Genomic DNA, 26081 nt, shown 5'->3' with positions numbered 1-26081 from the left:
TAATGCATTGATAATTTTATCTCTGCTATACATCTCTGTTCTCTTGAGTAAGATGGGTTCTTTAGTTAGGAAATTCTTGTCAGTCTCTGCCTTTCAAAGAAAGAAACCATACAACATCTAAATTGATCTCAAAGGACATTAATCCCCTGAAGGAAAAAAGTTATACAAAATCAGAACTCTTGAGATAACATATAAATTAAACTTAGCTTTCGCATAAACCACAGTTTAAAGTCCAGAGTGGTAATCTTCTGAAGCAAGCTGGTGTAGTCAGCCATGTGTGACTACACTGTTAGTAATTTTAGTGATGATGTCCAGAAAGAATCCTTAAAGTGTGTTAGTTCATGTAAATCGTGACTGGGGAGTTACCCTCGTGAGACTTAAGTGGTGATTCTCTCTCATACATTGAAAAGACTGAAAGTGACTATTGATTAAATAGATTTGAAGATGATTCTTTCTGAAGATTAATTCTTTTACTCAGAATATTCTAAGTTGATCTGGCTCTTGAACAAATGCTTTCTAAAATTAAATATTCTGTTCTTATTTTTCCAATTTTCTATGAAATGAGAGATCTCAGTAGAAATATTTTTCCTTAAGACATGCAGTGTATGTGTTTTACTCACTTAACACTCTTTCTTCACTTTTTTGATTTTATTTTCTCAGCCTCTCTCAAAGCTGTTAGAGGCTGTGATTTTCTTGCAGTGATCTTCACTTTCACTTAAGAGAACTAGGGATCAGATTCTGCCATACCCCTTCCAAGTTCTAAATTCACTTCATTGAACTCCAAAGCTGGATAAGCCATAGTTGCTTACAAGTTTAATTAAAATGAGAGGCTGAGGAATAGCTTGCATGTATATCCAAACCAGCCGTTGGCTATATTACCTTTACCACACCCGGGAAAAGGTTGAGAGTTAAGGTCCAAATCTGTAGAATTATAGTTGCTGTGTTGCTTGTAAACTTTTTTTTCTAATAGAACCAGCTTCTCAGTAGGGGATCAGTTACCTCCCTGAGAATTAATTTGAAAAATTCTACCAGCTTTAGTGGGAGATGGACAGAGCCCTGGCAGCCAATCTAGGAAAAATGCCTACTTTGCACAGAATGTAACTGTTCAAAGTGTATTTGTGTGAAGCTTGTGGAGTCCTGCTGTGGAAGCACATGTGAAAGAATTGCTGTATGCATTTGTTCCTCAAATTATTGTCTGCTGATCAAATTATTTTTCACTTTAAGAATGCTTTTTAAACTATTTGCAATGCTAAAGACTCTGTTCTAGACTTTGAGATTTGAAAGCTAGAATACTTTCAGCTTGTAAAGTCACTAGTAGTCATGATTTTACTTTTGAATTCCTATAAATGTGTTATCCTCCATTTGTTGATTTAAATTTTCAATCTGGAATATTGCCTCTGTGTTTACAAAAGAAGGAAATAATCTTGAAAAAAGTGAAAACAGGGAGATTTAAGTAATTAAAATATTTTCATGTACTTGCTTTTAAAGAGGAGCTTAAGACCTGCTCCATCAATCACATGACTTCTATCTATTAGAATGACATTGAATAGAGGAGGAGGGGAGTAAATAGCTGATACAAAGCTATTGCAAGAGCGCCTACCCGGAGTATATGCCTATGGTTTAGGTTTGTTATAGAGCGAGTGGATACTTAGTCTCCCAGCTTCAGATTCCCTTATATCTCTCAATGCTTGTCTAAAATATACACCTCTGATAAAAAAATATTAAATATGTTTTGGAGTAATTTAGAAACTTCTTTGTTGCTTCTTTGTATTATGCATTGCATTATCTGAGGGTAATTTAAAGCAGGTATTTACTAGTGTAATTTTATATAAAATACTTAAAATGGAGAGTAGAAAGCATTATTAAAAAATGCCAACTATAGTTGACTTTTAGAAATGGTTTCCAAAATAGGAGTGCTCTGAGGTTTTGAAAGTCACATATTTCATGCATATTCTGATTTTCAGCAGCTCTTTGGGTAAGTTGCTTTACCATCAGATAAATTGTCTTTATCCATGTAAGGAAGTTTTTTTCTCCTCTCATCGTATGTTTTCTCCGTTTTTTTTTTTGTGAAGCCACTACTGCTGCATGTTTGCACCTTTACTGTTTCTTTTAGCCTGAATGGTCAGTGGGTATAATGCTGCAGATAAGCAATTTAAATTTCCAGTAAGTATTGTTTAATAACATACACAGATGAAGCTTAGCAACCAGGCAACATGCAAACCTCCTGCTTGAATGATGTATGCTTCAGTCTGTGCTAACAGTGTAATCAACAAGAACATCAGGTAGGGAGATCAAGTGGGTCCTGAGGAAAAGCCTATAGTAGTAGGGAAAGGTGTGGTCAAAACTGTAATTGTGACAGTGACTGTCTCCTGCTGCACTGGAGAATGTACCAGAGGGAGGACACTTGTTTGAAAACTCCCGTTGCTTCCCTTGCCAGCTGGCCTGAGGGCAGACTGCTTTGTTGTGTTGTCATGCCATCCCCTCTTCTTGTCCTGTAACTTTATGGCCAATGTATGGTGTCAGTTCAGGGACTGTGCAAACAAAACTTTATGCATGTGAACTTATCTCAACATCCTTTATGGAAGAGACATGGGATAGAAAAATGTTTTAAAGCCTATGGAGTTTGACAAAGGAAAGTCCTTGTGGTTTAACGCCAGGCAGCAACTAAGTGCCATGCAGCTGCTTGCTCCCTTCCCCCCTGCCCTGGTGGAATGGGGAGGAGAACTGGAAAAAGGTAAAAATCATGGGTTGAGACAGAACAGTTTAATAATGGAAATAAAGTGAAATATAATTAATAGAATAACAACAATTGCAATGAAAAGGAGAGAGAGAAAGAAAGAGGAATTAAATCGGGGGCGGGAGGGGAGAAGCGAAGAAAAAACCCCAAGTTATGCACAATACAATAGCTTACCACTTGCTGACAGATGCCCAGCTAGTCCCCAAGCAGAGATAGGCAGCTCGTGACAAACTCCCCCCAGTTTATACACTGAGCATGTTCTATGGTATGGAATATCCCTTTGGCTGGCTCGGGTCAGCTGTCCTGGCTCTGCTCCCTCCCAGCTTCTTGTGCACCTGCTCTCTGGCAGAACACGGGAGACTTGAAAAGTCGTTTATTTAGAGTAAGCCCTACTTAGCAACAACTAAACCACCAGTGTGTTATCAACATAATTCTCTTGCTAAATCCAAAACACAGCACTGTGCCAGCTACTAAGAAGTAAACTGTCTCCCAGCCAAAACCAGGACAGTCATACATGTAAAATGCGTGACAAAACACGATTTGGCAGCTCAGATCCAGATGTATTACAAAGTTTCTAAACCAAGAATACAGAGTGTTACCCTTGGAGACATGTGCTGGTGCCCCACCAGGGGAATGTAACAATTTGTTCAGGGCTTCTGTGTCTCATTTACTTTTCATAGTGATAGCTTAGATGATGCTTTTGAATTTTGTAACAGACACTTTTGCAAGAATTGGAAGAGATCAACCTTTCTGTTTATTTGTTTCTAATAGGTACTTTAAAAGGATTTGTGAGTAACTTAACGAGTTTTTTTATTTTTATGGCTTGGACTTGAAAGGACTTCTTTTGAGAGGAAAAAAAAAAAAGCCTTAAAATTATAATGGTGCGGATAATGTGTACTAGCTTAGTAAGAAAAATGTACATCTAAAAGGAAATGGAAAGAAGTTTTATTTTTCAAGTATCTCATACTTTCTTACGAACTAGAATTGATAGCTTTATCTTGTTATACGGAATTTAAATGAACCACAAAGTGCCTTTTTGTATGGGCAAGTGAGCCTGTGCGGCTTGTGCTGCACTTCCCAGATCTTTCAACATATGTGCCATCTCTCTACCTGCCTTGCAGTGACATCTGCTGGGAAAAGCAGGAAGCCTTCATTGTAATTACAATGGTTTGGAATGAAAGTGTTAAGCTCAAATAAGGAGTGTAAGTATCTTTTTTCCAAGCCTATATATATTTCACCACTCAAAAAATCTCGTGCTGACAATAAGATGTAGGTAATATGCAGCATTCCGATACTATTTTTTTAAATGAAACTCGAATCAGTTAGAATTGCAGCTGTTTTTTTTTCTTAGCTACAGACACACTTATGTTGGCATATTAAGAAATAATTACAAAATAGTCATAATGCTAAACTCATGACTTTAAATATTTAAACTGACATAACTGATTTACATGCCAAATAAATGCTTTTTTTTCTTCCAGTTTTCTAGGTGATATACAACTCATTTTTTTCTAAAATTGATTTTGATGATATTTTTCTTTCTGAACAAATCTTGATCTGCATTTTATATCCATGTCAGTTAATTCAGTAGCTTAAATGAAGAGAAATATTTCTATGTTCAGGATATATAGGCATTCAAAAGTAATTTATAGATGACTGAATATATAGTGAATCTTTCTGGTATGTGGTTGTACTTGTGCCAAGTTAACTCTGAGAAGATTTGAGAAGCAGGGAAAATCAAAGTGATGTACAGGCGAAAGTACTTTGTCCTAAAAAAAAAAAAAAAAAAAAAAAATTTCAGAACTGAAAAATGCCATGTTTGGTAGTCGGGCAGTGTGTGGAGATGGACACAGGGCAAGAAGTTGAGTGGTCCCTGTCCTCAGGTAACCCAATGAAATGAAAGTGGTATTATAAGTATTTTAAAAAAGAGAATACTTTAAAAAAGTATTACAGAAGATGATAAAGTAAATATTTTCAATAATGTTATGAAATGACATGAAAATACTTCATGCATACTTTTATTCAAGGATATCAAAGAGCTTTTCTCTTTTGTTATTTTTTCTATCAGCTGATGGGAGAGATGTATAGTATATTTATTTTCTGGATGATAGCTAAGAACCGTAGGTTGGATTATTCAGTAACTCATGGCAGCCACATGGTAGTTGTGTGATTTAGCCCTGTTATTAGAGCTTCACTTGAACTGTTTGAAGGTTGCATGTGGCTCAAGAAGCGCAAACTGGCCATGTTTGCACTACATGATCATAATGGAGCTTTCTGGACTTCATATAAACAGATAACTCTAATTTGCTCCAATTTTTAAAAATGATGGAAAAATTTCTAGCAACTGAGCTTGTTTTTCCCTTGTTTGCCCTTGAATACCTCTGAAAAACAGTTAAAAAAAATCAAACATATAAGATCAGGGGGAAGAAAAAAATCTCGTGTCCATTCTCCCATGTTAATGGAGAATTTGTGCTTTCTCTGCAGTGCAGGCAAGTCTGTTGTGCCCACAATGAGAGATAAAATAATTACTCTTGACAGCAATACAAGTAGTTAGGAGTTGCGGTCTCAAAGGTATAGTGTAAACAAATCTAAACAAAATATGTGAAAGTAGGAGATTGGCTGTGGCAATGTAGAGCTCAGAATGCCTAAAATTAAACCCAGAAGCACTTGTCTGCTGTGCTTGTATCCTTACAGACAATGTAGATGCGCATGAATTTCATGAAAAAGTCTTGTCTCCAAAGTCACAGTTTATTTTAAAAAGTTTACTGTTCAGTATAGAAATTCAGCTACCATAGTTACCTAAACAGAACTCAACTTTCAGTGCCAACTACGTAAATGTTATGTTGGCTTAGAACATGCTAATGTGATGTACTTGACAGGAAACTGAAGTAAGCTCCCTCTCTTTTGCAACTGCAGCTGCTGTGGTATCAGTGCTGCGTAGTCACCGATGTATTTATCTCGCTTGTAGCTCATTATCATAGAGCTTAATGTGTCTAACATGATTATTTCAGTGTGAAAACTAAATACTGAACTAAATCTATAATGTAGACTTCCCTTAGGACCTTTCAATGTACACAGAGGAGTGCATGGGTAAGTGGAAGCAGGAACATTGTTTTATATGCAGGAGGCAGGGAAAATATACACATCGAAATACTGAAGTTGGTTATGTCTCTATTATCTATGGAGATGCTGTGTAAGTGTTGTTAAATGACTACAAATGACAAACCACTTCACAGAGCATTCTTCTGAGCTGACAGCCATAAGGCTGGATTCTAAAAGAAATACTGCAGCAGGATTGCTGATCTCACTGCTGTTGCCAAAGTTTCTAGTTTAAGGCTTTACTTAAAGTCACTAGTAAAATGTTATCCAAAAAACTGTAAACAAGCACTATTTTTAAAATTATGTCAAAGACAAGTTTTCTGACACATCACATACAAAGTATTCATGGGGAGTTTGAGCCATTGATTTTGAAGAGACCCAGTTAAATAGAAAAGCAATGAACTAAAGGAAGCCATTGTCTTTGTATGGTTTATTTAAAGGAAGACATTTGATTTGAAAAGCTGGATTGCTTTCCATTTCATTGATATGTGATAGAATGTGGAAAGATTGACAGTAATAGATCACTTTGGGCATGGGGAAAAAACCAACTTGTTTTAGCAAACGTTATCTCAAAAATAAATAATTTTACCTGTGCTGGCTTCAAAGAAAGTAATAAAAATGCAGTGGTTATTGGATGTTGGGATAAGATGATTTTTTTTTAAAAATAAAATAAGTATTGACAGGAAGTGTGTTAGAAATGGAAAGAGCTTACCATAGCCAAAGAGTTCAAACCCAGGAATGCTGGACAAGCTTCTTCAAACTTAAATGTAACAGTATATTTGTTCAGAAAATAGGCTTATAGCCTGAATAATTACAGGATTTAGCCTTTTAACCTGTAACTGGGCTGCTTGATCAGCGGAAAACCGCTTCTGAGGAATGGCAAGAGGTTTTTAGGTAGTAGTGTAAACTGTACTTTGGAAAATATGTGGAGTAAGTGTATTTTTTTATAGAAAATTTGAGGTGTGTTCCAAATACCTTGTAAATTTGGATCACCACTTAGAATATTTATAAACATTAAAGTAAGTATAGACAGGTAATTAACTTTTTTTTTTTGTTGGAAACTAGATGAAGGACTACAAACAATTTATTAATCCTAACTGAATGTACATTGAATTGTGGAAGCTGCAGCAGCATTTGAGACTGGTTCCAGACTTAGATACTTTGAACAATAGTTTGCAGTTGTTTGTATGTTAATTCAAATTAGATACGCTTTTTAATGATCTGAAAAATGCTAAATAATTTCATAGAATACTTAATGCCATTCGGTTTACCTTCAGAATGAACTCTTTTAATCTCAGAAGACGGGATGTTGTGGCAAGACAATTTCTTTAATGAAAATGCTATATATTCCTTAAATGTTTTGCGGATGCTGATGCTCACTTATTTTAATGTTTAATGTTGTAGTTTTGCCATAAAAGTGATAACCAGGTGAATGACTACAATCTGAAGTATTCATTGGTGAAAAGAAAGCAATATTGCAGCTGAGGATATAATTTTTAACTATACGATTATTTTACCAAAGTCTAATAACTGTTTGTTTATTTGCATTTTATACTGCTGAGTTATATACTTGAAATGTCAAGTGGTATTTTCTCAGTTTTACTTTTCAACAAGTTTAGAAAAAAATTGTGCTAAGAACTAGCTTGATATGATTAGAATTCAAGATCTTGTAGTTTAGTCATTTCTGTATGACAGTACTAGACTTGAACAGAATGATTAAGGCAACACTCAATGTCATTGTGTACGGATGTGGTCCCATGGAGCTACTGTATTTTCCTGTGCTCTTTGTATTGCCTTACCTTATTCCCTTCTAGAAGCTAAAACCATCCTGATTTTGTTCTGTATACACAGCAATGTAGCTGTTAGTGCTTGGCTTTCTAAGCTAAATGCTCCTTTAATATAATTTTATTAAGCAGTTAATGAATTCCTAGCAAAATGAGTATCACAAACACAGATGTGATATAATACCCACCTTAGCAAGTGTAATGTAGTGGTAAAACCAAAGAAATGAGATTGAATTTGAGGAGGTGTGAATTCTTACCTTGTTGCTTATGTGGTGGTTCTCATCTAACAAAAAAAAAAAAAATTAATGTGTATCTGTGTGGAAGTTTTATAGAAAGGGTGGCAAACTGTCCAGTGATTAGTACTGGAACCTGGAAGTTGTAAGGCCGGGTTCAGTTTTCTGTTCTGCTACAGGTTTTTCATAATATTTGAGCAAACTGAGAAGTACATGTTGACTGATATTATATCAAAATAACACAGGTTGTTCGGAATAAAAGACTACGTGGAGTTTTACACAAAGATAACTGGAATTGTGAATTGCAGATAATGAATTTACTTTGTTTCTAATTACTGTATTGAAAATCCTTACACTAAACCAAAATTGAAGGTCTGAAAATTCTGGAATCCATACAGAACACATTTTATTGTTAAAACTCAATTATCTGGTTAATTTCCTGTTTGTTTGTTTGTTTTTTTTTTTTAACCAAGCTAGGTAAAAATGCGTGAAAATTCTTCTAGAAATGTGCAACTTCTATAGGATAAAACTGTGTTCCACTTAAGAATAACAAGATGACTGCTGCTAACCTCAAGAGTTTATATCTTTTCTCACATACTGTTATATAGAGAAAGGCAAATACTATCCCAAAATCCAAAAATACTATCCCAAATACTATTCTTTTTTATTTATGGGCTGTTGCTAATCTTCTTGATTGTGTACATATCTTGTCATATGTAGAAATCCCTGCAGTAGAGGTACTTAAATTCAGGTATTTCAGTGTGCTCCAAAGCAGGAACTCCTTAGAACTGCATAGCAAGCTTTTTGAAAGAGATCATGTCACCAGTCCTTTTTCAGCTGTCCTGGATTCTCAGTGACTTTGGTGTGTCATGAGTGTTACTGGTCTCTGAAAGATATAGTAAATAAAAACATTGATATTAGCTGTTATATTTGTACATTTATATATACACTTTTAAATTGAGGAAGATAAAACTCACAGGATTAGATCCCTGATTACACAGGATTAAAGTCATAGTCAACAAAGTATTTATTTGTATTCCTTAAGTCAGATATAAAACAACACCCTTAAGTGATATTTAAGAAGCCTGGGCTTAAACATAAACCAGAACTCCTGTTTTTGTCTTGCGGTGTTTTAAGTGAAACAATGTACCCAAAAAGAATTCACAGAAGCCCTGAATATACATGTGTAGAATTTGAAACTGCTCTTTAGATGACCCAATTGCTGAAGCAGACTAAAATTTGGCCTCTTAGTTACTTGATAGTATCTGTTGTATGGCCAAAGCAGATGGACTGCTTGATGCTCAGCATTTTTCCCCCTGTCCTCTCTGATGTCTTGCCCTTAATCTTTCATCACTTGTATACCACATGCACCAGACAGAGCATCCATCAATGCAGTTAGTCATAACCAGATAAGTGAGATCAAAATTCCTGACTTCAACTCTACTCTATTTGCAAAAGTTTTGCTTATAAACAGATGCTAGCAGTTCTAGTTCAAATCTTCTCTTAAAATGTCTTTGCATGGCACACCACGTTGAAATCATGCTGCCGTTATTATTGACACATGTAAGTCATGCATAGCAGTAATGAAAAGCAGTCCAGTCACTTTTTAATTTTGTATGCAGTCATAATTACAATTATATCCTTTGCATCATACAAGTGAAATTTGAATAAATAGGATCCTTACTGGGAAGAATATTACAGACAGATTCTATTCTTGTACTTTTCTTTTTGAGTGTTCCTCAAACATCTGACAGATTTGACAAAAATGGCAACATATTCGCTTTTTCATTAGCAACAGATTCTGTTATTAAATAGTTTGAAAACTGAATAATACAGAACTTAGATCCACTATCCTTATATAGTAAATGATGTGGGTAGTTCTCAATCTTCAAAAGCAGTTCTATAAGTGAATATATTTGAGTATCTGTCCGTATGCATTTATGCTGTAAGTGCATCTGCCCAGACATTCAACACAGACTTCTTTCCTATGTAGAGCGCTATTTAGACAAAACCAGAACTTCATGATTTTATTTATTTCATGTCTTGTAGAACAATAACAAAAATGATAGTACTACTTATAAAATTTAACTGTTGGAAAACTGTGGCACAGGTGAGTGTGTTTTATCATGGAAAATGACCACGTAACAGAGGAATGCTACTAGTGGGCTTCATACTCAGCAAAGATGATATAATGTAGGTCCCTGAAACTTTCTGGAAATCAGCAATAGAATCATTGCACAGACCAACTAGCTGTTACTATTGAAAAGGTAAGACCTTAGCTTCTATTTTAACCTTATTCGTTAACAGCTGAAGTGAACTACTGCAGATGAAGTGATTACATTTTATTTTCTGACAAAAGGTTCAGTTTAGATTGGCTCCTGACTCTTCTTTTACTCATCAGGACACAAAGGCCTCCTTTAAGAGCAAGCATTGTGGATTTGATGCTTGGTAGTTTGAGATGGCTCTGTACTCATTCATTTGAACAACTTCCTTATGGTAAGGGTGTTCTCAGTGAGAGAACATAATCATCAATTTCTTTGGATTTCGCCTTCTGAGTGGCACCCGGTTGTTGCTGATGGAAGGGTGCTATGTGGAGGTGTACAACTCTTCCACTTTCACTGTGAGCAAGTTTTATTCTATCCATATACAATGTTATTAGCAATGGACATCTATTTGATATGGATATGAATTTATGATCATACATGGATTAATTTTGATTCTCATAATCTGTTTTGTATCTGTCCCAGGGTTATGGTAGATAAGTGAGCATCTGAGAGTGAGGCTCCCTTTCTAATCTGTCTTTCTCCTCTTGTGAGGAATGAAGTGAGTTACTGTGCCTGTATGTTTGAAAGGTGAACTGGCGCTTGGCTGTTAAAATGACCAGAGATTCTTACAGGAGCTCTTTTTATGTTATCCTGTCCCTCTGTACACTTTCACAGGGTTTGAACCAGTTTATACTTGGCAGTGCATTTTTGGTGCCTTACTGGTGAGGGTGTCTCTGTATAGATTCAGAAAGGTAGAACCAAAGCAGAATTGGTGATGTTTTATATTGCCAATTCTCTACTCTTGCAGCAGACATCTCAATGTAATGCCAAGAAGGAGACTAATCACAGACTAACAGCAATAGTGTCTCAGTTTGCACAATTAAAGTTAAAAATAATGATGATTTTTTGGCTTCGCAGAAAGGGAATGGCTTCATAATTCCTGATTTTCAGGATTCCTGTTTCTGGTCATCTTTGGTTTCAAATCAAGATAACTTAAGAGAAATTTTAATTTTACAATGGCCTGGAAATGTTAGCAGAACAAAGTACTCTTCTTGAAGAACCAAAATACTTTGTGAGGTTACTGAGTTAAGTTCATTTGGGCATTAGATTTCATGTGAAACATCTAGAATTGGTATGAGTGAGTCCTGCCGCTGCAGGACTGTGTTCCCATTATCAGGTACCCTGAACACTGGTGGTCTCAGTCTTCATTTCATTCAATGACTGAATCAAAATCTGTCATAAGACCATGAGATCTGCTGTGATCAGAATAGAATTAAGTAAATAAAGCTACATCACTGATAATACCAAAGAAAATACGTGTGCATTTTTTACATCTGAAGAAAAGCCTGCTGGAGGTCGTGCACATTTTATAAGGCATCATAATGACAGAGATGCACAGAAATAGTTTTGTCTTTGGAAAAGTAGTTCAGCAGTTTCTGTTAACATGGAGGACTCAAACCCACTTGAAATAATTTTGACAATGTGGGGGTTATTTCTTTGATGTCAGTCACAGGCCATGTGTACAACCGCTTAAAGATAAAAATGAAACTTACTAGTTACAGGAATCCTTTAAGATGGTTGTACGTGTGTGCTCTACTTGCATTGTCCTTCAGAGCCTTTCAGAATCTTCTTCGGATCTCCTTGTTTTCAACTTTTGCTTTGGAGACAGACCTGAGGTGTGACACCTGGTTCACTTCACCCTAATATGCTCAACATGGGAAAGAATTCACCCGAGTAATGGGGCATAGCATGTCTCTGAGAACCCCTGACTGGGGTAAGTGTTTCTCTTTTCATGACCAAAGTTTTTCGGTTGATAAAGAGGAAGTTGTAGGGTTTTTTTTGGTATTTTTGGTTCATAATTTGCGTTTCTTTTTAATACGCATGTAAAACTTCTGGGAAACATTTACAAAAGAAGCACATAATTTAGTATGAAAGTGATGTTTGCGTGTTTTTTGGTGGACTTCGTAACAGGCTAGAAAAATAAGTGAGAAGTATATTAACTCGGTTGTCAGAACAGTTGTATATTTTGCATGATTTTTCACAATAAATGCTGTATATAAAGGGCAGAGCTAGATTCTACAAAAAAAGGACCATGCCAAAAATATATCTAGGAAAGACAATGGAAAAATTTGCTATGATTTTTGCATTCCAAATTTTGTGCTGTAGGCTACACATGGAGGGTTGATTTCGTTCAGATACACACATATATTAGCAAATGCTTGTTTTGACTGAGCAGTTTTGCAATATTGGATGTAAGTTGTGGTGCATATTGGTGATGTCTGGCATCACTGTCATACTTCAGGGACAAGAGGATGATCTTTGTACTGCACAGCTAACTTACTGCTGATTTATTTTCCCCAGTATTCTGCTCACAATGGAATATACAGTAGCTTAATAATACCTGTGGTTCTTTTCCTTACAAACATGTTTCCCCAGCTTTACAACATACCCAACAAACAAATTCAGATTACAGGGGTGTTGTTCTTCTCAGTGTTCATGGAACTTTCCTTTGGTTTTGCCTAACGATGGTCATACTGAGGGTATTATGTTGAATAAAGGGTGATTCATATCAGTTTAACTGAATGCTTCTGTTATTAAAAAATGTTTTTGAAAAACATTGAATTAAAAAAAAATCATTTAAATACCTTTAAGGCTTTTTTCATGGCTTTCTCTCAATCATTTAAGAACCCTAAAATATAAGAATTTGATTATGTTGCAGTTTGTGCATACATTTACTAGCATTGAATTTGGGGTTTTTTGTTCTTGTTAGATTTTTTTTTTTACAACTATAGCATAATTGAAATTTGTCTCCCTTTATCACTTTGGATTAAAAGCTTTTCTTCAAGAGGTAAGTATTATTGAGAGTTTTGAATATAATTCTGTAAGCATCTCCCGTATATCTTCTGATATGCTATGAGTAATTTTATTTTATATTTATTTTGTCTTAAAACATAAATATTCAAAATATGTAGCTCACACTTTTCTGACTATAAAAGTATGCACAAAAAAGGAAAGCTGAAGTAATGTCTTGTTGATGATCTCAAAGCCAGAAACATTGTAGACTGCCTGTTAAAGGGCATCTGGCATTAGAAAGAAATGAGGAAAGGTGAGAGGATTCAGTCTGGAATTGATTACTTAACTGGCAAAACTTAAATTGTGTTTTGAAGTGTTTTATTCTACTGCTATTTTATAATTCTTCTAGACTTTTTTTCGGTCTCAAAAATGACCATTTGCAGACCTTTTGAGTGTTGCATTCTTTGGCACTTATTGCATACAGAATAGGTGCTCTTGTACTAATACCAGATGCCAATACTTTCCTGACTTGTCCTGTTTCAAACTGAAAGGTCCAAGTTGTTCAGCTGCCTTTAAGTATTCCTGTTCTGCAAAAACCATTAAGTTCCTTGCTCTTGTGTAGGACCTGGATGCCTGGTAACACCAGGCCTGTTTTGATTGGCATTTATATAGTAAGGCATTTGATTTGCCATAATTTCTTTGGCATAGGTTAGCGTTTACTGCTATGCATTTTTTTCAGTATGACTGTAGGGAAGATAGTGGTTTGGGGAGACAGAATCATTGCACAAATCTGCTTGGTACACAGGATGAAGTGTAGGGGGCAGATCTCCAGCTGAGGATCTGCTCATAGGAATCTTGATGATATACAGACAACTTTGCTAATACTTTTGGGTACTCTTTGATCCAAATTCTTAGTTCGTGAGACATCAACACTTATTTTTCATTTTCACATCAACTGTTATGTTTTCACTCCAACTCCATGACAGCTTTAGACTGTCTGGTCATGCTATAGGAGGAATGAAAAGAACAGCTTTATCATGGACAGAATATCACTGGTACTGTCTCCTACTGCTTTTCCTGTTTCTTTTGGAATGGAGGACCTATTTTAATGATTTGTAGGAGGTTGATGTGCCCCAGATATCTTAGGGGAATTAATAATAAAACACAGAAAATACAGCCCGTCTTGGAAACTTAGGAGAAAACTGTTCTGTCTTATGAAACTGATGCTTTCTTTTGTAAATTTGGATCCTGCTTTTGCTCTATTAGAATAGGTTTGTTCAAAGCAATAGGAGGAATTGTATTCATAATGTGAATGAAAATAGGCCCATATAAAGTGCTTGAAGGCTTTTTATTTTTTTACCAGAAAAGGAATAAAAGATCATTCTGCGCCCTTTTAATTTTCTGTTTAGATACTGGAACATTAGAATTTTATAGACATTCATGAAGTTGTACCTTGCTTACTGCTACTTTTTAGTAGAATCTTGGCTTGAATAGAATCTTGGCTGGAATAAATAGTAGTGTTATTTAGGCTATAAACAGATGAAAGATTAAAAAATTGGTCTGCTGCATATATTTAACATATATGCAGCTAGTTAAAAGCAATAAAACTATTGGAATGCATCAGATGTTTGTTACAGAACTTTCCAGTTTAATTTATTTGAACATATTGTATAACCCCTGTGGAAAAGGAAGTGCTTATAGTCAGTTTTCGTTCTGTTACATTTAGGAATGGAGCAGAATGACAATTGAGAATCTTTTGGAAATAGTTAGTGCCCCAGAGTTATAACTACAAAGCAGTCAGAGTTATATGGTGCCAAAGGTTATTCAGTAAGTTTGCCAAACTAATCAAGGAAAAATACTATTTTTATTATGAACAAAAGTCTTTACTATTCAGGGGTCACAGTGTTTAAGTAGATTTCTAAAGGCCTATTTATGTCTATATATGCCTTTCTATATATATGTTATGTCTATATATGTCTTTCTATATATATATGCCTTTCTAAAGGCCTGTGGATGTCTAGTACATATATAGTTCTTAATGATTTAAAAGGACATGGTGTAAAATAGTGCTTACTGAAAACCAATTTGCTTAGAGTTTTCAGTGGCGGGAAGTATAAAGAAGCTTCTGAAAATCAGACCAGATGAGAGAAATGAAACTTCAGAGGCTGTGATGAAGGGTATCTGTACACAGCACGGTGCAGATAGGCTAACCAGCCTGTGCAGGTCATTTGACTAATTTAACTTTGCTGCTTCTAAATATGGGTCAGCACGTTAGCAGTTAAGATATCTCTACTTGGCACTGTATTGTGCTGTCCCTTACCAAAAGTAATGGATGGTTTGTGTTGAGCTATGAGTGTCTTATTCAAGAGCCTATTAATTTCCTGTGTGGAAAAACTCAAAGTATTTGGTATTTCACATGTAAGAATACTGATTTTTCTGTTTATTTAAGCTGCTGTGTCTGACTCTATTCTCAGACAATGTGGATGCTTTAGTGATGCAGTACTTTCCAGGCAGACTCTTCTGTGGAATTTTATGTTATAAAGGGAAAATAAGATGTTATGAAATGGGTTTCACAATAAACTTTAGACTTGGACATCTTTGTGTTGAAGCCACATTATTTACAAACAGTTTCCTTGTTAACAAAAGCTTAATGTACAAATACCTGCTTGGTGCCTACCTTGTAATTTTCTCCTCATCCCTGCCAAACTTGCTGAAAATATTAGTTAGGTGACTTCTGACAAAAGTGTGTGTAAATGGGAAAAAGCACAAAAGTAGTGGTCCATGCAACCGTTCATATGAAATGTGCTCAAGTCCAGGCTTGCTCATCTCCAAATGAATATTTACAGTTTCAAAAAAATGAAGAGACTTCCAATAACGCGAGACACTTAGTTTTGTCAGCTAGAGAGACTGAAATATCAGAAGTCCTACAGAATACTGTATAGAAGCAAGCTGTTACAACTCAATGTTGGGTTTAGATATGTTTTGATATGTAAATCAATTTTTAATTTGATGCACAAGTTATATGATACTTCCTGTAAAAAGTCACTGTAGCTAGAAGATGAATATATGAGCACCCAAACATATGTACAGGAGCACATGCTTTTAACTGTGAACTTAAGGCATGTGGTATTGCCATGTGAAATACTTGCACATATAAAACCGTGTTTGTTTTATGGAAGTGAGTTTCACACTTTGAAACTTCTGTATTCAAAAGGCATCATTGCCACATCATGAAGAGATTACTTGCGTGATCGTGTTTTGCCTCTTATAGCTGTAACACTGAATTTGTGCATGGAAAGGTTTTATATTGATTCCTTCCACTGTTTAAAAGCCCTTGAAAGAGAAAGCTCTTTTTTATAAGTGGAAAGTCACATTAAAAAGTTCTAGCATTGTGTTTATTTTACAGAAGGGTCAGACTGGTTTACTAGTAATGTAATTAAAAAAAATAAATCTTCCTCAAGCTAGATTCTTTAGAAATGGAAAGCAAGGTTTTGTAAATCAAAATGTGTTACTGTAGTGTGAAGCAGACACTGTTTCTTTACTTAAGAGCTGTCTCCCCTCCCCTCTCCCATCCATAAGAAAATAATTTCAATACTAAATATGGAACCACAACTTTGACTTATCTGACTGTTTCACAGGATGTCAGATACCGGTTGCTAGCAAGTAGCTGTGGTTTTTAATAATGCTTTTTGGTTCCTTTTGAATTTTGCCTGTCAAGTTTTGTGGTAACTTATTACTTCCAAGGAAGGCAGTCCACAATTCAGTATGTCTTCATACTGATTAAGTGGAACAAGATTGTGCCTAATTTTTCTGTTGAACACAACTTGGTAGCCAAGCTTTTGTTTCAATCAGTACTCTTTAATTGTTGATTTCATACTTAGTAGATAAACAGTAGATTTTGCAGGCAGTGTCATTTAGACATGAGTGAACTATGATATATAGCATTTGTTTGGGATATAAAACTGAAGAGTGTGGATCTAAGATTCCATTTAGATTGCTAGTAAAGATTAAACCTTCCATCTTGATCAACTTCTATCTTGACCTAAGCTTTGTTCTACAGATTATCTGGAGAAATAATACTGAAGATAATTACATTTCCTACAACTGTTTTCTTTAAAGATTATCCAAATGCATTAGTGCACCTGTAAAACTAAATAAAATTAAGTTAAATATGCTGCAACTAATACACATTTCCCCACTTAAGATAAAGTACAGAAGACAATAGAAATGGAAAACAAGTGCATTCTGGCTCTAGATGAAAATGCTGCTATTGAACTCTTTCCAGAACAACATGTACTTGGATCAGTATTAAAGGGAAGTATTGTGCATGTCTAAGCCAAATGACCTAGTACATTGATAGTGCAGAACATATTTCACAGTTATACAAATACCTAAACTGTTTTTTCAGTCCATAAAACAAGTAAATAAGAATTTAAGCTAAAAGCAAAGCAAACTTGTCTGCCTTAAGTATTTTTGTTCTGAAACTGACTCCGGTAGCTCAGTACTGCTACATTTCTGTTACAAAGAAGTACTCTAACTCTTATTCATTTCAGGAAACAAGATAGGTGACATGCTCCTCTACTTGACATTAAAGAACCCCTCAAAGCTGCATTGTTATACCCACTGTGCCTTTGGGTGAAAGTGTCAATAGGCTTCCACTTTATTTCAGTTCTTCAAGTTAAAGTAGTATTTATCAATGAACAGGTCTTTTTTTTTTTTTTTTTCTCCATGACGGTGAATGCCAACATAGATCATTGCAAATGCTGGCAACAGGAAATATTTTTCAAGGAAGTGAAAAAGAGCCCATTGTCTCATTTCTGCTTTCATTTCCTTTATCTACATCTTTCACAATGCTTTGCTTGTTTTCATTTCTTTTCTCTGTCAATCGCTGTTTTTGCTCTGTACTCATGCATGCAGTGGTTTGTCAAAGACTGTTTTAGCCTATATGAATCACTGAGGAATCTTGTGGGAAAAGGTAAATGCTTATGTTATCAATAAGAAAAAACAAAATTTTATATCTTCCTTTAAAGAAGGCTGGTTAATAAATGAGCACACTGCCAACCTCAGTGGATGATCTTAAGCAACCATTTTGTATTTTAACTATAGTTATTTTTTTATACCGCTTCAAGTTTAAATAATTATCTGTAACTTAAAACATTGTTGATTGTCAGTGTTTTCTTTTACATAATTATGGAATGAAAAATGGATGAATGTAAGAGTTAGCGACATTACTAAATTTTTATATTGTAGTACTTGTGGCAAAGGAAGATAGTGTGATCAAACACCAATATGATCTGGATAAAATTTAAGGTCCTACAGTTTAGAGTGCTACATGGATGTGTAGAAACTTGCTAATTTGTATGGATCTACCTTAAACAGGTCTAAAAGACTGAAGATCTGATCAAATGTGCCTCTATGTTAAAGCAATCATTTATTAATATGATACCTCTATTATGCACATGACAAAATCAGGGTGGTAAATTGGTAATACTGATGCTAGTTTTTGGCCACACAGTTACACTTGCAAGTATTTGTTTATTGTCAGAATTTTCAGCTTACTTTTCTTCCCTTCCCTCCTTGTTTTCTGTCTGGTTTGTTTTCATTTTATGACTTGGAGTGAAGGGATGAATGATTCTAAATATTAAAAACTACTTTTTTTTTATTGCGAAGCTTAAGAATTATTGCTTGAAAACACTGCTAAAGAACTAATACTCTTACATCCTAGGGTATTGTATTTGGTTTTATTATTTTGTCAGTATTTCATATTATGTTAAACTATCAAACCATGTTTTAAAAACCTATTAAGTTTTTGTAAAAAACAATACTGTAGTCTACAGACCAGTTAAAAATCAATTAGGCTGACCTGATGAAGGGATTTACCCCACCCCCCCACCCCCCATCAATCCTGGAGGACAATAAAATTGAGGAATTTTCACACTTTCTGTTTCTTCCCATTGTCCTCAGCTTTAATTCCACTCATTTGCTTTCCATTAATAAATGGAAGCAACCTTCCCTTGACTCAAGTGCAGCTCCTTGAAGCACTCTGGAGTTATAACTGTGCGGACCTGAGAAGAAATAAGAAAGAAACCCATCAGCTTTCACTGTTCTGAAGAGTCTTTTAGCATTATAAGTGTATTTTGAAATATGATCTCTATTGCTCTGTCAACACAGAGGTTTTTATTATTCTTTAACTTCAAACATTTAAGCAATATTTTTGTTAATATTTTGGCCTCTTCGTTCAGTTATATTATCTCTAGTATTTTGTAGAGAAACAGTGCAAACAAGGAATTTTAATTTTTAGTTAAAGTTTTGGAATGTCTCAGGAGTCTAGGTTATACTCTTATATTTGTTATATATTATATAGTCTTGAAACTGCTTTCTGGAATGTTTGGTGACCTTTCACTGTAACAATATTTAACACTAGGAATATTTATTACTCAAATTTGGAATGCTTTTAACTTTAAAGAGAACCAATTGCTGAGGTCAGGGTAGTAGCCATCAGTTTTATCACTGAGCCAACGGATACTTTGTCATTTTGTTTTCTACAGAAGATATGACACTTCCAATATTTTCCAGATAATACAGTACTAATTTTAAATTATTAATTTTATATACATGGAATACATTATACTGGAGTACAGTTACACTACATCCCTCTGTAGTATATCACTTCTTGTCCACAATAAATATTTTATGTTTCTTATTTGTAAAAATTATGTATTTTTTTCAGGTAGGATCAAAATTCTTGGTTAGGAGATTATATTTTGATTGAAAGAACCATAAAGTTCTCATCCTGGTCTGTTACACAAACTCATGATGCCATGAATTAATACATTGTACATACATATATGCCATGAACACGTACCTCAGATAACCCTTAACATATTAAAACCAGTCTAGCTGCGTTGTACAGCACTTTACCTCATGTACTTAGTTGTAATGAAAAACAAGGTTGTATTACTTGAGTAGAAAATAGCTGTTTTAATATTCAGAGTCTTACAAAATTCAGCAGTGCATTGCTCTGGGATATTGATGTTTTATAATTTTTTTGAAGAGCTTGAAATTTCCTTCTCTGAGACCAGAAAAGGACATGATATAACTCCTATTGTTCAATTCTAACTTTACAATGTTCCTAGTTCCATTTATAGCTTTTGAACCGCTAGTTTGACCATGGAAAGTATTTGCTAGGCCCTCCTAAAATCACTCTCTAAAACGCGTCTGCTTTTAACTGTGAAATGCAAAAGGTAGACTTAAATGGTAATTTTTATTGGTTAGTAGTTTCCTTTGAGTCCCCTTCTAGGAATCCTTTAAAGTTTCCTGTTTGTTTATTTGTACTTGGGCTACATGGAAAATTCATTAACATATGAAATAAATTTTAAATAAATATGAAAATTGAAACTGATTCATGATAACTAAAACCTGGTTATTTCCTGGATATCATAAATATAATTCTATGATTTTTTTCTTGACTGATTCTGATTCTGGTTGTAGTACAACAGTTTATTATAAGATGCACTTGTAAACCTGATTTTTTTGGAAAGTCTGACACCCTCTTAAATACTGCTTCTTATTAGTTACCGACAAATGAAAAGTTGTTCTGGAAGTTGCTAAGGAAAAGAGCAGGAAGTGTGGTGTTTGGCTGGATAGATGTGCATGCCAATGGAATGAGTTTGACTTTTGGATTGGCGCTTAATTAGTCCTTGTGGTAGAAAGATCATTGTGACTGTGTATTTTGGATGGACAGATTAACGTAGTGGATGTGTAGGGTGCTGAGGGTAACAGAAATTTACTTCCTAGCATGGAGGTCTTGGCTAGAATGCCAAGGTTCCTGCTCTGAAGGAGTGGGGAAAGTCAAGGTACCCATTAGGGAATGTGATAGAGGTTGATTTCCTTGTAGACTCCTTGGAAATAGGAACTTTTTAGCATCTTGTTGGCTTTGTGTTGTAAAGTTCTGTCTAAATCTGTAGGCGTCCTGCTCCTTTTAATAAGATTCTCCCTCCTCCCAGTTACTTGTAGGGTATAGATTCTGGATTTTTTTAAGAGACTAAGTAATCACCTGTTGTGGGAGGGAGGGCCAGGAGATTTTCTTCCAGTGACTAAACTGGGACTTGCATTTTGTTTTTTTTTTCTTTCCCATTGCATATGAGTAGGAGGGTTTTGCTTTTAGTATAAGCAACTTAATGCCCAATGCAGGTGAAAATGCTATGTGATATTTCTAGAACTGAAGCAGCGTTAAGGCTTTCTCTAACAGAAGCTGTGCCAAGGGGAGAAGATACTGGAAGTCTTCACAAATGTATTTGGTACCCTTGTTCCTTTTAGAAGAGAAGAGTTTCTGTAAAGCGCATTCAAATGAACTGGACCTGTTTAGGCTTAAAACAGTCTACTTGGAGTTATGGCATATTTTTAGAAGCTAGTTACATTTACATGTAATAAAATCGTAGCATACTGCTTAATCTGTGTTTTCATTCACTTGTGTATTTTGATAAATGGGGAGATTGTTACAGTTTAATAAGCAGTCAAGGAGGATGTAGCAGGAGAACAGTGTGCATAGGTGAGTTTTAAATGTAATTTGAAGGATTATGGTATTCATAACATGTTTATTATAAATACAAGGGCTTGATTTTGACTAATCTGAGATTAAAACAATTCTTCTACATTATGAATACATGGTAGCAAATATGGACATTCCACTTTTGTTTCATTGTGTTGGGGATGCTTGTAGCTTAAATGAAACATTGTTTTCCTGTGTTTTAGTGGAAGTTGTTTCATGTTAACTGGGATGAATTTCATGGAATGTTATGTCCTTTCTTGGAATATAGAGGAGGGTTTCTTAAGGCTCTGTTTATACATTACATGGCACTTACTTCTAAACTCATGCATGACTTCACAAACAAGCTTTGTGGGAAGAATATAAAATTATTAGTCCCCAAAACTTTAAGCTTTGTTTTCAGGACTTACTAAGCACAGAGTCTATGCTGCACAGTACAAAGGGTCTTTTTGTAATGGTGCATTTGCAAGCTTTTAGTAACAATGAAAATGTGAGATTGATATCTTGAATAAATCTGGTTCTTTGGCCTACTAAACAAAAAAAGGATGGTTTTGCCTAAATAATTTATAGGATTGTTAAACTCTTGCAAATACTTTTAACACTGGAACAAATATTTAAACTGAACTGGGGTTCATTTCTTTAGTTTCTTAATAGAATTTTATAGGCATTACAAATTTTCCAAGTAAGGGTAATATAAAAATATCAGAAGCTGCACATACTTGGGTCTTATTTCTGGATGCAAGTACAGTATATGCTACTTAACATTTAATACAGTCTTGCCTGGAAGTCTGATTTTTGACTGCTGTTGTGATCTGTTTTATGTAACTTATGGCAAGTTTACATATTTTCATGACTGTTAATACTAAATTCCATGCTAGCAAAAGGTTTAGGAGTCCTTTACAAGGAAACATTCATGTGGTCATTTTGACAACTTATCATGAAATGGAAAAGGAGAAAAAAAAGTGTCTATGTTTAACAAAATAGTCATGTTTTAGCACTCAATTCTCCTGATAGCATACAAGACTGGAAGTGTATTTATGCTCATCTTAATTTAAAACAGTTCCCAAAATGAAGAACTGAAATCACAGACTTCAGACACAAATCCTTATTTTTAAAAATTAAACCATAGGGTGGCCAAACTCAGGTGTGGATTTAGCAAGGAATTATTTGTAAGTCTTACTACCCTGGTGTTGTCCCTGCCCTATTATCATCCGTCACTGTGGTATTTTAAGTGACATGGGTGAGACTGGGCAAACTATAATCTGTGTTAAAATCTCATTCTCTAACCTGGAAGAGCTCATTGTTCTTTGCTTTCCTATGATAAAAGACTTAGCTTCTTATGTGCTATGTCTTTGGGGCTATTAATCAGGAAACCCATTTTACATGTGAATAATCTAGAGTAAAGAAAAAGTGAGATAAGTTAGTAATGTAACACTTAAGAGGAACAGGGCTAAAATTCAGGAGTTCTAGCTTGCAGTCAGCCTGAGGTAGCTGTGAACAGACCCCATTACATTTATTCTACTACGCTATAGTATCTTCTAGTGTTGAGATCTTAAATTATTTGTTTTCACGTAACGCTGGTGTAGAAAGTAAGTTAGTAATTCTTAAGGTTCTTTTTTTTTTTTTTTTTTTTTTTTTTTTTTACTGTGACGAAGTAACTACCAAAATTGGTGTTGCTGAGGAGTCAGCGGCTCAGTCTTATCCAGCAACACTTCCATGTTTAAAGACTTCTGGTTTTCTTTTTACTGTAATTAGCCACTGTAAATGGAAACACATGAGATAAATACAGTAATATGTGAACAGGTTGACTAGCACAGGTAAACAGGTAAAAGATAGTCAAAGCAAGTAGATCAAAGTAGTATGTTCATTTTAGCTCCAGTTTGTCTCCATGATTACTTTCATGGTGCAAAAATCAAGAGATTCTTCCAAAGGGCTATTCAGTGCACACAGTGGCATCTCTGAATGTAGTTCTCCAGAGGAATTTTGTTGATTGTGAAGAGACGGAGATCTAAAAGATAGGGATGTTACAGGCCAATTTATCCAGCCAGTGCAGATGTCTAAAACTGTATGGTGTGGCATAGAGCCTAAAACTAAAGCTGTAAAGCTTGTGCTTTATATTCAGATTTGACGGTGGTAAGTGTGGGCTATATAGACTGTATCAATCAAAGAGACTAAACTTAAAAATAAATCAGTCAGATCATCCCGCTAAAAGTTCTTACTAATTTTCCTGAAATATTTACTTATTAAACAGTTATTTCATGTGAATTATGTATATATTAATCTAAGTATCAGCCTAGAGGAAAATTTTATGATGAGCTTTAAAATATTGAAAATAGTAATGAATAAAACAAGTAACTAGTGGTAACACAAAACATAGAGCTCATGACAGAGGGGTTTTATCTAAGTGAAAAAAAATCTGCCAGGAAAAGAAATGTTTGTGTGATATATTGCAGACTGATGGGAGATCTTAGATGACATCTCTAGTAACAATTTTAGTACGAAAGAATTATATCACAACTAAATACATACTTTTTTGGGGGTGAAACCAAATGAGCTTTAAATTGCTTAACAGCCAATTATTGCACATAGTATTGAGCTACACAGTTCACCACTCTTATGTTAAACAGTGTAGTTCAGTTTGGACATTAGGTATTGTACTTCACTCTTAACCTTCAGGGTATGTGAACTAAGGACAAATGCTTTGTTAATTTGGAACCAGTGACCAAACTTGGGGTACTGTATTTATATGACCTCTGTATATGTGGGTGGCCTGCGATTTCACTCTCAGCTTTCTGTTCCTGCAAGATGTAGGTTGCCATCTCTGTTGTCACTGTAGAAGAATTGATTCCAGTTGGCTGCTACAAGTGTTTGCTTTTGTCTTACATCACATGATGTCCAAGATGCTGCTAATGGAATATCTTTAGAATATCTTGCCATCTGCTGCACAGTACTGTATGTTTGCTGGTTTTTCCAAATTTGAGCATTGTCTAATTAGGACCATGGAAAAAATTAAACAAAAGTTGAGGGGGAAAAAGTAATGGGACAGCTGAAAAGAATCACTGGCATTCCAATACACTCTTTAAATAAACACAAGCTGTGTTCCATGGTTAAACATGCACTGTACTTGTCTTGAGCCTCAGTTTTATGTCTGCGGTATACAGCATTTAGCCAGAGGATCATTTCTATTTTTGCCAAAACATTTAGAGAAATAGTGTTCTAGCATAATGCCACTGAAAATGCAGCCTGGCTTTATAGCACACAGAATTAGGAGCTTAATCACAAGGAGAATACTAGAAATGTGAATTTTTCATTTTTCTCCTCTTATTGTCTTGAGATTGTGACTATTTCACAGGGAAAAAGTTTAGGGAGATGATTGATAGGTGATTCTTCAAAGGACAAGTAGCATCATTTCACTCTTACTGCTGTCTACTTGATCCCAAGAGCAGGCTTGTTTGATTGTGGTGGCTTAACAGTGATGTTTCTCTTTAGGGGAAAACAATTATCAGGTGAATCTAGAACCTAAGCTTTAAAGAGTAATGAAACATGTTCTTTGCTATGTGTAATCTGTGTTTAAAAGCAAAGATATAGATCTCATTGGGCAGTTTTCTGTTTATTAGTCTTTTTTATTATCTGTGGATTTAATTAGAGTTCTTTATTTGTAGTGCACAAGGCTGTCTTAATTCTGAGCCAGCCAATGCAAGGAGCCTAGGAGGTATTCACATGAGTTAAATTAGGCACCTGATGTAATCAGCTATAAGCTAGGAAGTCTCTGTTTCCTTGTGAAGACAGTGGAGATAAATTTTAAGGTACTTTAGCAAGTGAGTCAGAAGTCTTGCATGTCTGCTGGCTTCTCTTTAATGGCTATAAATGGAGCTTGGAGAACCTGCCTGACAAATTCAGGTGCTTAAAGTTGTTATGGATATTTCTTTTGTTATACTCTCATTCATAGACACTCAACTTACATGTTTACAAGCCCCCAACAACTGAAATGATGAAATGATTGCCACATCAGTCCTGCCCTACAGGACAGTAAGATAACTACTTCATATTGTAAGATTAATGTTGGTATTACTTCATTCATTCATGACAGGCAATCTAAAATTTTGAGGTAGCTTATCTTGGCAGCATTTCTGTGACATCAACAACAGCTTTTACCTTTTGTTTACTTGCTTTGTCTCTCCCTTGTTTATTTGAACTGCTAAATTTTTCACCATGTCTTTAGAAAATGTGCCTGTCATCACCACCACTATAAAAATAAATCTAATAATTATATTTGTATCTACAGAATACCACTTCATAAGTTTTAGCCAAACTTAATTCTTATGATATGGAAAGGTTTGCTTGTCTTCTGTTTAGAGGGAGGAGTGTTATTCTGGAGTGATACAGCATGAAGAGACAAAACAACAAAAAATCCCCCTTACACCCAGACCTTGTTGGATGTTAGTCCTAAGGATTCTCTCTCCATCTTGTTTTTATTTTGCAGGGGAAGTTGCTAGTGAAACTCCTAAAAATAAGTTACGTAATTTCATGGGAGTTCTCCCTTGGGAAGTTAGTAAGTACTCTAAATGCACAACCTTGAAGTAGCATATTTCCATTATTGAGAAACACTGCTGTTTTGGGGTG

The 26081-nt window shown here is 35.1% G+C and overlaps 1 protein-coding gene across 1 annotated transcript in view; it reads left to right on the top strand.

The window, feature by feature from the left end:
* Positions 1-18: 18 nt before the first annotated feature.
* ATP8B4 (ATPase phospholipid transporting 8B4 (putative)) overlaps positions 19-26081 on the top strand; it is a 71178-nt gene continuing 45115 nt past the window's right edge. Inside the window, exon 1 of the mRNA XM_080394690.1 lies at positions 19-26010. Within this exon, the coding sequence (XP_080250816.1) occupies positions 25896-26010 (115 nt within the window). The 5' untranslated portion in view covers positions 19-25895. The remainder of the gene's footprint in view (positions 26011-26081) is intronic.

This window comes from Falco punctatus (assembly GCF_963210335.1).
Source record: "Falco punctatus genome assembly, chromosome: 7".
In the NCBI taxonomy this organism is placed as follows: domain Eukaryota; kingdom Metazoa; phylum Chordata; class Aves; order Falconiformes; family Falconidae; genus Falco; species Falco punctatus.
The sequence above is the reverse complement of the archived record's forward strand: the minus strand, read 5'-3'. Positions and strand labels throughout refer to the sequence as shown.